Source organism: Copadichromis virginalis, linkage group LG7 (genome assembly GCF_057382275.1).
Source record: "Copadichromis virginalis isolate Kocher_CV1m ecotype Utaka linkage group LG7, C_Virginalis_male_GT1.1, whole genome shotgun sequence".
NCBI classification, from domain to species: domain Eukaryota; kingdom Metazoa; phylum Chordata; class Actinopteri; order Cichliformes; family Cichlidae; genus Copadichromis; species Copadichromis virginalis.
Window position 1 is genome coordinate 56,968,264 of NC_140624.1, and position 13,201 is coordinate 56,981,464.

At 38.3% G+C, this 13,201-nt stretch overlaps 1 protein-coding gene across 4 annotated transcripts in view; it reads left to right on the plus strand.

Annotated features, from left to right (window-relative positions):
• Positions 1-13,201, plus strand: part of clip1b (CAP-GLY domain containing linker protein 1b) — a 49,941-nt gene that overhangs the window by 20,408 nt on the left and 16,332 nt on the right. For all 4 annotated transcript variants that reach the window (XM_085464382.1, XM_085464384.1, XM_085464385.1 and 1 more), the window contains one exon: positions 6,888-6,994. In XM_085464382.1, coding sequence (XP_085320508.1) covers positions 6,888-6,994 — 107 coding nt within the window. The remainder of the gene's footprint in view (positions 1-6,887; positions 6,995-13,201) is intronic.

Consider the following 13,201-nt stretch of genomic DNA (forward strand, 5'->3'; position numbering starts at 1 on the left):
TGTGGGCTCCAGATGGCGAATCTCCTCACTACAAAAGAAATGCACAGGAGATTAGAGTAGGAAATGAAAAATGAACATAAACATGCTTTATGTTTGACATAAACTATATAATTTATTGGCCCAGCATTTTTCCTACACACTTTGATCAGCACTGCAGCTGTACTCTCCCACTGTTTTACAGAGAAGTACTGAAGGAATTTGAACACAGCTTCCTTTCTATACCGTTTGTTACTTGATGAATTCATGGATAATTAAAATACCATCCTATTGGTGTAAGCAGAAAAAGAGACACTTAAATTAACATTATAAGAACATGATTACATATATAATCAAAGTTGTATGTGCATACTGATGACAAGCAAGTTATGGCTTGTTTCTAAACCCCTGTTACTCCAGTGGCAAGTTTATATACTTGAGTCAACTTAAACTGAGTATATAATATAACACCAGCTTGACATGATTTAAGTCATCTATGACCCCTGCCTAATCTCCATTTTTTTCTGTCCTCTCTCCCACTCTTTCTCTATCGGATGTCTGCTCTCACTTTCTCTCTGATTCTCTAAAGAGGGTTTCATGGTCCAGGAGAGGTAGCATGTTTGCTCTCCACTTAGCTATATTTAACTAAAGCTAAGCTAAACAGCAACACTAGATATGAAAAAACACTTAAACTAAAATAAAAATAAAAAACTGGCAATTGAAAAAGACAAAAAATAACCGAAATATCGTGTGCTTATGAAATTTCCAGTTTTTGTCTTTGTCAGTGTGCTTAAATGTGAAGATAGCAGGTTGCTGCAGATAATTATTGTGACTGAAATATCGGCACTACATGAAGTTTTATGTTTGTATTATAATACCTATAATAAGTCTTGCAAAAATACCACCCACATTATAATAATTGAAAAGCTAAAACTAAGACTTAAACATAAAACTACAATGTTTCTGCTAATCATTCATTAGCAAGTTTAAATTGACAATTCAGTGTGTTATTCTACCATTGAGACATGGTGAGCTTTGGAAATGGATACATATTTTTAGCTAAGGTCCATTTGGTGTCAGTTGTCTCTAAAAGGACGAAGGATCCCTAATAATTTAATAAATATACAAATTACATTTCTACATAGATTTAACTACGTAATATTTTCTATTTTAATATGTTGTACATAATATTTTATGCAGTTTTCGTAAAATATTTTTTGTTAGTCATTCTAAAGGTTAAAATAGAATTTTACCTTGTTGGTTATTTATGTAGTAAATGTTAGTCATTTTGAAGTTACATAATTAGAACTGTGAGCACTCAAAATAAGCACCTCCTGCACAGTTCAACTCCTCTTTGTGTAAATTATTTAAGCTTTCATCAATGACGTTTTAATTCAGTATAAATGTTACACTGCTGAATAGTAGCATGTATCAAATTCACGTGTGTATATTTTAATTCCAAATTTTTTGGTAGCTGCAGGAGGGAGAAATCTGACTTTGTGCACTAAAACTAACACTCACGTGATCAAGCAATTATTCAGCAGAGATGCTCTTACGTCTAGCTCTCTTCTCCACTCACCCATGATGCTGTAGGTAGTGATGTAACACTGCACATGTCAGAGTGAGCTGCTGTGTGAGCGTGTGTGTGTGTGTGTGTGTGATGGCAACATTACATCAGTATGCATCAGTATAAACAACTGACTTGAGATCAGTCTCTTTTGTGTTTTGTGTTGTGTCCAAGTTATTATAGTTTTTTTTTTTCATTAATATCTTCATTGAATTAATTCCTACTCTGAGCATTCTAATATGTATACAGAGATGAAAAGTAAGGAAAAAGAAAAAAGGGGCTGACTGCAGATCATCTTAATGTGCAGTTCTCTAATTAAGCATGTTATTTTTCGTTCAGCTGCCTAACAAATTTAAAAGCACCAAATTAAAATCACAAGAGGCTTTTTATAGACAGATCCTCAGGAACACAACACAGAGGTCTTATCACTTTAGATTACTTATGAAAGAGTCCCAAATATTCTGAAAGAGTAGCATTACCTGTTTTTGCGTTTGTGCTGATATGCTGTGTTTGGTCTTCATTGAGTATGTTACTGTGCATTATGACCAACTTCATGGACATCTTCATTTTAGACTTGTCTGTGTTGCAGACGTCTTGGGGTTTGTTCAGTTGCAGCTTTGAAAACCTAATCTGTGCTGTCATGTGTGAGAGAAGAGCCTTTTTCCTGGGAACACTTTGGGAAAAAAGACATACTAACCTTTTGTTATCAGTTTTAACATTTAACATGCTTTATGAGACCTGTAGAGTCTGAGATGTTGCAGTTTCTCTGAATATTACAGTCTGACCTTTGAATACATTTTTTTAGGATGTCCACTCTTAGAAAGATCAAGATCACGGGTGATGTCTTTCCTTCTTGGCATTGTGTTAACACATGGACTAAGTGCTTCAGTCCAGCAAACTACCAAAGCTCATACTCATCCCGCTCTTGCTGATGATCAGTTAGTTTATTTGATTAGCAGCACCCGATTGTTACTTACCCTTTGAATTCCTATGGAAACAGTAAGGATCTACTTCAGCTTTGTTTTAAGACCTTCTAAGGAGCAGATGCTGTTTTTATTATAACCTGAAAAACTTGAAATAGGGCATACTTTCTTTTCCACATGACTGTACATAGCATACATTAGGGGTGGGGGGAAAAAATCGATACTGTGTAGTATCGTGATATTTTGTTTGCTAATAATGTATCGATACAGGGACAGCAGAAATCGATATTTTGTTACAAACAATTTGCTCTGACTTCAGAGCATGTTGATCAGCTCCTTTTTCTGAGCAAGAATCCTGACATTCCTTCACTGTCCAAATGTGTTTAACTTTTTTTTTGGCAGCAATAAACATGACAGTTTACTTATTTTAATTTAAGACATGTTTTATTTTAATTAAGTTTAAAACTTTTTTTATGTAATGTAAAATTATATTTTGTTTTAATTTACTTTCAAAGTCTTCAGTTGCTGAATGGGCTGCATAGTTTTCATAAATTGCATAGTTCAGAATAGCTATAATTGTACCAGATGGTTGCATTCAGTTAAGTTGGACTAGACTGTAATACAAACCGTTCAGTTTGTCAACAATAAAGCTGACTGAAATGAGAGAAAGACTGAGTGTGAGACTTTGAATTAGATAAAATGAATATTGATAAAGTTCACCTTTATGTACAGAATCTGAATATCGCAAAATATTTTAAAAAATTGCAATAATATCGTATCGTGCGTTAAGTATTGTGATAATATCGTATCGTGAGTTGTATAGTGATTCCCACCTCTAGCATACATTGTTACATTTGAAAGGAAAATGGTGTGGCACACGGTCCCGTAAAGACTAAAGAGTACTGTAAATAACAGGGTTGGAGCAGATCTGCCTTTTAAACAGCATGACTCCATTTCTAAATTACCCTGGCCTCTCTGTCTGCATTGTGTTCTGTAAAATATAGATTCATACTGGCACATTATAGACGACATGAAACAATAATTCTGATATTTTTGCCGTGTGCCATTATAGACAAATACCCACATAGCAGACAGGTCTGGCATAGATGGCACTGTTTATGTAATGGCATGCCATATCTGGCCCGATTGTGGTGTGGTTTATGTGGCCCAGGCTCATAGAAAACAGGTCTTCCCTAGATACAGCATCAATTGGCACTTCTGACTAACTGGTGTCATGGTAGGGTGTAGGTCAACCAGATGTGGGCCAGGTCTGGCAATGATGGCACTATTTATGTTCCTGTTTTCCTGTTTTAGTTAGAAGACCCAAATGCCACGTTGCAATACTATACTGCTATGGTAGCCAGTGTTTCAAATGCTGGTTTGACAGGTTTGTGAGTGTACACTTTATCCAAAACCTAGTGAGGGTTTACTCATGTTTACCACTTGGTGGCTGTAGCTCAGGAGGTAAAGCAGGTCACCTACTGATCGGAATGCTAGTGGTTCGATCCCTGGTTCCTCCAGTCTGCATGTAAAGAGTGTGAATGTGTATGAATGTAGTTAGGAAGCACTCGGTTTAGAGAAAGTGTGTGATTGGGTGAATGTGGCATGTTGTATAGAGCACCTGGAGTAATCCGGGAGAGTAGAAAAGCGCTACATAAGAATCAGTCCATTCACTGTCTGAACAGAGTTTCGTCATGTTACTTTTGTGCTATTATGTTCCGGCACATTGTTGTTATTACATGGCTTGATTGAGGTACACATTAGGCTGACATCTGGGGCCAGAGCTGAAACTGTTCTGGGCCAGCACAGGACCAGCAGTGTGTCTGCAACTGGCCTTGTGCTGGACCATGTATGGGCCACATCTGGCAAACCAGATGTGGGCCACCAAAGGGCCGTCATTTTTTGTGGTATGTGGGCAATGTGTAAGCACATTGTGTGGGCCAGATCCGGGCCATACCAATTTTGCTATGTGGGTAATATTTAGGTCCGGCCATAAAGACAAATACACCACATTTAAGTAAAGTGCAGTAATTTCCTAACTTAGTACATGGAAAGAACATCTTCATTTCAAATAAACTGTTTTACCATTTAAACCGTAACGTGTAATAACCTAACATAAGTATTTCTAATAATAAAAATAATTCTACATGTAGATGCATTTCTTTTCTATTAGCTGGTTCCTAAAGCTGACAACTAAAACTATGGACTGATTGATCTAGAATCAGGCATTGCTGTATAGACATTAACTGGTCATGTGGATAATGATTAGCTGCAGCCCTAGTTAGATTTCCAGAGTATCCATGCTATAACACATCACTAAACGAGTGCAGGAGCCTAAAGTATGAAGGCATGTCTGGTAGAATGTACATTACATGTTGTTGCAGTCTCCAACTGAGGGTTCAATCTGAGATGCTGAAATTCACCAATGAATGAATGGTCAAAATTCTCATGCGCGTGTGTGCATGTGGTGTGCACAAACCAGATTGTGAGCTGCAGAAAGGTGGGGGGGAGTCTGAGGAGGAGCTTATTTAGGCTTACATAATGGAAGTGCTAACCTAACCTGACTCTGTGTGTGTGAGAGAGAGTTGTACAGGCAACACGCTCTCCATTTCTCTCTCTCAGTCGTGCACAGCAGGGTATGAGAGCTGATGGTTTATTGATGCCTAGCGGCTTGTGTTGGTGTATGCATTTTATAGACAGAGTGAGAGGGGAGGCATTGTCACAACACTGCTGTCGTTTAGCGAGGGAACGCATCTGAAATCCAGCAGTGGTAAGCTGTGTAGGTATGGACATAGCTGCTCTGCATCAGGGTTACTCCAACAACCTCTATTCGCCTCACTACCAGGTAGGATCATTCGTTAGATTTATTTATTTATTTGTTTTTAGCACATCAAACTGAGAGGAAAACCTTCAGTGCTGCAGTCATTTTCTAATACAGTAGTATCTCTTGGTCATTGTAAGCAGGTGAATGATCCTTGCCTGTGCCTGTAACCTATTGGATAATTCTGTATTTTGTGCTTGTTTGTGTGTCTTCATGTGTTTATGCATTCAATTTGGACATTATCATAATAGAATTAAAAAAAACTCTGAAGCTCAGCTGCAGTTAATATCACAATGTGTAAATGTGCAAATGGAAACATGCTCTAAAAGGCTAGCATGAGGTTTTTATAATGTATTTATTTTCTTTTTTGTTTCAGCAAAAACATAGACTTCAAAGTCATACTCGTTAATTAATTATTGACTGGCGCTGTTCTAAAGCAGCTGATATCACAGCGCTGTATGTGTCCGAGAAGCGCTTTGAAGCTTCAGGAGTGATTTCAGATGTGTTTGGAATCTCTGCCATGTGACTCAAATGGGAAACAAAAAAGTTTTCTTGCAGTGAAGTTGAAGGAATAGATCTTTCTGGGGCTTTTATTTTTAGTTCCAGCTCATGCTGCTGTCTGCTTGCCTCTTTGGTCTGCTGGTGTATTTTAGGTATTACCTCTGGTCTCACTCTTAGTGACCCAGATATTCTTTTTTTCTTACTGCAGTTTTCTTGAATGCAAACCAAGGAATGCAACGATCATTTAGAACAAGATGTTGAATATATCTGTGTGTTTTGTAGAGCTCAAAAATGTTGCTGGAATTTAAATAAGGGAGAGAAGGAGAGAATTAAACCATAGACACTCATGTGTGTGGTCACTGACTTAAAGCTTTGGGGATTATCCCAGCCAGTAAATACCTTGATAATTGATTAGATGGGGATTCAGATAAATTGACAGTCACTACTTTCAGCTTCTGTGCTTTATGGACTGTTTTTCACCTTTGCTTTCATTTTTTTGTGAAAGAAAGATCATAAACATGTCTTTAGTAGGACAGGGATTTCTGTTGATATATGGACGAATGAGAAGTGGAGTTTTATATTGTTAACTGACTGTTACATACGCAATGTTATGAAGAAATCCAAAATTAATTATCCAAAATTAAGGTTTTTTTGTTTTTTTTCTTGCTTCATTCTCTTGGTATTGAATTCTGACTTTCCTTTTCCTGTTTAAGGTAACTTCTTTGTTTGAGCTATTTATGCATAGCATTTACACAGGTAGGCCAAACACTCATATCCCTCACTAGTGATAAAAAGCCTGAAATGAGACATTTCACACTGAAGTAATGAGGTAGAAGAACAAAACCAAACTCTTTAAAATTGCAGAGCATCACTGTTAGAACAAAAACTCCTTTGAGTAATTGCAGCTTTAATTACAGCCAAGATGAAATAAGCATAAATACTCCAGACGGGATCCAAAAATCACTGACCAGCACACAATTGCAATATTTGTTTGTTTCCTCTAGAGAAATAATAATAAGGATCGGGTGTAATCTTGTATACCTGTAGTCCCTGTGTCTTTCTCACCCTCTTTCCTTTCTTCCATCTTGCTCCTCTTCAGCTTGAGGCTTTGAAACAGCAGAATTCCAAATATCAGGAAGAGCTCAGTCTGTCAAAAGAGGGGAGCAGCTCAGAAAACCAGCGTATTGGCGTCCTCTGCAAGGAAATGTGAGTACTCATGATAACTAATGTGTTTTTTCCTGCCTCTTGCCTCCCGTAAAGGTGACCCCCCAGCCAGCCAGTTCATTAGTTTGGAGCTGCTAAATTTGTCCTGGGGGCCAAATGTTCATTAAAAATCCAGTCTGCATTTTCAAGCTCTAATTCTGCTCAGTAAGGACTGTGTGAGAATGTGGCTTGACAGTTGTTAGTTGTTACCTTAATGGGTCAAAAATACTTTTATTTTTATAGCTGAAATGTCAAATGTGCTGTTGAATTGGCAACATGTGTAACTCTCTAGAGAGATGCTTCCACTTGTAAATATGCTCTAAATTGTTGTGGAAAGTACAATTAGTCAGAGCATGCTGTTGTGTGATAATGGATGTGGAGGACAATGTACAATACTGTTTAGAAACACAGCAAAGAAAGCCCATTTGCGTAGTACTCCTATTAAACATTCCTGAATCATGACACCTGACTGGAAATTTAGATTGAGTGTGCATTCATTATTCAGGTTTGAGATCCTTAACTGTACAATCCACGTTATGGTTTTTACATTTCTGGATGTATATGTTTGCAATGTTTTTGACAGTGTGTCTTCACAGATGCTTAAAAAGTCTGAGAGCCATTTATGCAAAATTAAGGCCTTAACTATACTTAAAAATGTCACAAAATGTGATCCTGAAATATCTTGATTGAATCTGCAGTTTTGTCGACACAGTAATCTCACATGTCAACTTTTGGCTGCTTGCTCATTTACATCAGGTCTTCACAGCAGGTAGCTCCGCATGTTTGATTCGGCAGATGTTTTATGACAGCTGCCTTTTCTGATGGGATTTACATCGTCTCCTGGGATTGAACTGATTGAACATGGAAATAATAATCAACCCCTTCTTCCAAAAATAGTAGAGAAGCTGTATGTGTGAAAATAGTGAATCATGAACCTTAGCCACATGATCCTTATATCTTGACTTTTCTCTGCTCAAGTTCATTTAAAACATTATCTGAATTAAAATTGGACATTTTTTTACAGCGTGTTATCTACATTATTAATTCCTTCTATGTGTTTGGTGTTGACATGTAGATGTGGAAAGTCTTTCAATTGCACTGACTCAGCAGTATATCTTTGGTTGTAAGCTGAAACATGGTGCTTTTGATTCAGGATAAAAGTATTCTCTCTTCTTATGGCATATTTTTTCTTCTTTTCTTTTCTGTTTTTTTGTTTCTGGTGAAGTTCCAGTCTGCCGCTGAGCTCTATTTATAGAGCTTGCGTTTCTGTCAAGCTGTCAAGTACCTCTGTGTACATGTGTAAATATGTAGTGTCCATGCGTGTGTTTTTGGAGCCTTTACATCATCCTGCCACACGTCCCCTTGAGTCATCAGAACCCTTAAATTGCAGAGCTCCACATGGATTTAACTGGCTGGATTATAGTCATCAATATGTAGCATGTAGAGGCAGCAAATGGAGATGAAAAATGTCAACAAATGACATCAGTGACAGTGTAACGGTTCCAGTCTCCTCAAGCACAATTTTGTCTTTTTTTCTGCCTTTGCCTAAATAATTGAAAATAAAAGCTCTCTAAATGGATGACTCATGTTACAGTCTTATATTGTTGTTTTACATTTTCTTTCCCTCCACCTCCACCCCGCCTTGTCCCAACAATGTTTTCCGCCATCCTTTTTGAGGCACGTCCTTCCTCACTCTGCTCCTGTTATGTAATCCCTCCTCTCCTCCTAGGACCGCCTGGCTCCGACAAGGCTATTTCTCTTGTTGTGACATCAGCATGTGTGTGTGTGTGTGTGTGTGTGTGTGTGTGTGAGTGAGAGAGAAAGAGAGAGAGACGGCAAGAGAGAGGGTTTTCAGGCTTGTACGGAAACAAGGTGGCTTTGTGCTATGAAAGAACAGCTGTAAACATTGTAGCTCACATACGTGTCATGATTGTGTTATTTTGGTGCTGCTGTAATTTTATCTTTGAAGGCCAAAAATATTGTTCATTAACTTCATTTGGTTTGGATATTTTTTTATGCTTTCATTTCTTTCACTTTTTCTTTTACTGTTAAAACGGTCACACAGGGGGTGTTAAGATAGAGAACTCAGCTGTAGGCCACCTGCGTAATGGAAGAGTGCAGAAAATTGGATTTGCAGTATAAATAAACAGTTCAGATGATGTTTATATTTATCACAGCTGTGGGATTCATGAAAGCGAGAGATGATTGTCTGAAATCAGCATCAAAATTAGCTTTGCGAAGAAAGTATTCAGTCATAGTCTTGTTTGAAATAACACTCTTGACAGCAAGCAGACACACTACATGAGACATGTCACTTATTTTTCAGGCTGTTCTTTCTTGTAAATAGATGGCTCATTATGTGAGAATATGTATGTCTTCAGAGTGTACTTCTGTATGTCTTTACACTAAGAGAAAGAATACACTTATGGGGGCATTTTTTTCAGGTTTTAGGCAAGTATGCAGCCGTTTTAATGATCCAGTCCAGTTGAGATCAAATTGTGCTTTATGTGGAATATGAATTAAAGTGATCATGCATTTAAATAATCATCGATTTCCTGCAGTGTGAAGGCAGCAAAAGATATTTAGATCTGTAAGCAGGGTCTGTCCGTCTTTTATCTAAAGCAGGAGTGGTAAACTCATTTTACATCATGCCCTATTTTTTACTATCTAAAAAAAATGTATTGTAGAATTAGAATTTAGAAATATAATTTAGAATAGATATTCTATTGTTAACAATGACCAAAAAAACAGTTTGCTGTTATTCAACTGCTAACCTGCTGATATTTAGCAGGTGAAATGTTGACATTTTCCTCATCTCATTTAATTATTTTAGCATGTTAAAATGAATAATTAGTACCTAACACAAAGCACAACTGGAACTGAGACGAGAGGTTTGTGATGTCCTCTGAACACAGAATATGCAAAAAGAACTGCACAGTGGAGCGCACTGTTGTGTTAGAGTGCAGGATGCTATAGAGGCATGGGGAATGTAATTATACTGCAGACAGCTAAATATTTCACCCAGATGGTGCTGTGATTGGGCTATTAGTCACACATAGCTTCAGAGTTTTAACTTTGACACAAATCCTAAGAATGACCTACATGGGGCTAAACTCATTTTCCTGAACAAATCATTTAGTTCCGGCATCCAAAAATATCCAGATTCATAAATTCCCTGACAACACTGTCTATGCTGCTGTCTTTTTTATATACAGTGGGGCAAAAAAGTATTTAGTCAGCCACCGATTGTGCAAGTTCCCCCACCTAAAATGATGACAGAGGTCAATAATTTGCACCAGAGGTACACTTCAACTGTGAGAGACAGAATGTGAAAAAAAAATCCATGAATCCACATGGTAGGATTTGTAAAGAATTTATTCGTAAATCAGGGTGGAAAATAAGTTTTTGGTCAATAACAAAAATACAACTCAATACTTTGTAACATAACCTTTGTTGGCAATAACAGAGGTCAAACGTTTACTATAGGTCTTTACCAGGTTTGCACACACAGTAGCTGGTATTTTGGCCCATTCCTCCATGCAGATCTTCTCGAGAGCAGTGATGTTTTGGGGCTGTCGCAGAGCAACACGGACTTTCAACTCCCGCCACAGATTTTCTATGGGGTTGAGGTCTGGAGACTGGCTAGGCCACTCCAGGACTTTCAAATGCTTCTTACGGAGCCACTCCTTTGTTGCCCGGGCGGTGTGTTTTGGATCATTGTCATGTTGGAAGACCCAGCCTCGTTTCATCTTCAAAGTTCTCACTGATGGAAGGAGGTTTTGGCTCAAAATCTCACGATACATGGCCCCATTCATTCTGTCCTTAACACGGATCAGTCGTCCTGTCCCCTTGGCAGAAAAACAGCCCCATAGCATGATGTTTCCACCCCCATGCTTCACAGTAGGTATGGTGTTCTTGGGATGCAACTCAGTATTCTTCTTCCTCCAAACACGACGAGTTGAGTTTATACCAAAAAGTTCTACTTTGGTTTCATCTGACCACATGACATTCTCCCAATCCTCTGCTGTATCATCCATGTGCTCTCTGGCAAACTTCAGACGGGCCTGGACATGCACTGGCTTCAGCAGCGGAACACGTCTGGCACTGCGGGATTTGATTCCCTGCCGTTGTAGTGTGTTACTGATGGTGACCTTTGTTACTTTGGTCCCAGCTCTCTGCAGGTCATTCACCAGGTCCCCCCGTGTGGTTCTGGGATCTTTGCTCACCGTTCTCATGATCATTTTGACCCCACGGGATGAGATCTTGCGTGGAGCCCCAGATCGAGGGAGATTATCAGTGGTCTTGTATGTCTTCCATTTTCTGATGATTGCTCCCACAGTTGATTTTTTCACACCAAGCTGCTTGCCTATTGTAGATTCACTCTTCCCAGTCTGGTGCAGGTCTACAATACTTTTCCTGGTGTCCTTCGAAAGCTCTTTGGTCTTGGCCATGGCGGAGTTTGGAGTCTGACTGTTTGAGGCTGTGGACAGGTGTCTTTTATATAGATGATGAGTTCAAACAGGTGCCATTCATACAGGTAACGAGTGGGGGACAGAAAAGCTTCTTACAGAAGACGTTACAGGTCTGTGAGAGCCAGAGATTTTCCTTGTTTGAGGTGACCAAATACTTATTTTCCACCCTAATTTACGAATAAATTCTTTACAAATCCTACCATGTGAATTCATGGATTTTTTTTTTCACATTCTGTCTCTCACAGTTGAAGTGTACCTCTGGTGCAAATTACTGACCTCTGTCATCATTTTAAGTGGGGGAACTTGCACAATCGGTGGCTGACTAAATACTTTTTTGCCCCACTGTAGTCAAATAGTGTAGTGTAGGTAGGTTAGTTGTAAAGCACTACAGTATATAAACTACTCCTTTTAAAATAGGACTGTGTCATGAGTGAATGTAGGCAGCAGACACAGAACAACACGTGTCTTTCTAAGTGATGAGAGCTAATATGTAGATTAGCTCATCACGTTTCACTACTTTAAGATTTAGGATTGTTGTGCAAAATGTTTGACTTTTTTGGTTATATTTTCAGAAACTACTAAACTAATAAATGTCAGAGATCAGTTTCATCACAATCATGGCTGTATGAAAATTGTCTGTATATACAGCATATAATGTACACTGACAATCTCACATTCAGTTTACACTGAAGTCAGGTCAGTGGTCAGTGGCCATTGCTCTTGGCACAGAGGGTTGTTCATTTTAGTTGTAGCCTGATCTCTTTATATCAGAGAATATCTTAACATAGATTATGTACATTTTAGAAAATGACGTCACGGTGGTGGTTCATCCTTTATACTGTCAATATCTTGAACTGTGCCTCCCATAAGAGATTTCGGAGACCGAAGAAGTCACTTGGATGAGCGACGAAACGTTTCTCTCACTGAAAATCGTACATCTAGATGAACAGAATCAACCTTTTGGGATTTACTTACCTGGATAATTGAGCATACATCAAAACATCTTAAACTGTGGTGGCCCTCTACCTCCCTATATTTGTACTGCTAACTTCATGACCATTAATATGTTAAAGCCTCACCCAGGCCCAGAGAGCTAGGTTCGTGAAAGAGCTTCTGAAAATTTTCTGTGCTGCTTTTGTGGGAGGGGCAAACAGCACTCTCTGATCGTCCCTGCTCAGACATCACAGACATAGAAATAGCTTTTCTAAAGTCTGAGAATGGTTTCCAAATATAAATCCATCGTGTTTTGAAACAATCCATTTGAAGTAATGGTTAACTTTTTTTTAAGATCCACTGAGCATTTTTACAGATATCTCTTATTTAGTGACAGTTATAGACATGAACTGAAAGTTCAGAATTCTAATTCAGAAATAGGAAAATAACAATTGTTCAAATATCACAGCTGGGTAGAAAAGCTGAGTCCATGAGCAAGTTGAGTTTTCATAGTTAGCTCAGACATGTCTGAATAACAGCTGGACACTGCTGTAGAGATTTTTGTAATCAGTAAAGAATAGAAGAAATAAGTTAGTGAGGTGTTTACACAAACTGCACATAACCACAGTTCCTGTAGTGGAGGCCAGTGTGTTCTTAGGGACATACTTTTTTGGTTTCTCAGCACGACCAATGAAAGACTGCACTGAAGTTTGTAGAAAAGAAGATGGCCTGAATATGATGTAATACTTAAGCTCTTTGTAGCTGTTTCTACACATTAACTCCAGCCCTGAACTTTTCTATGGTT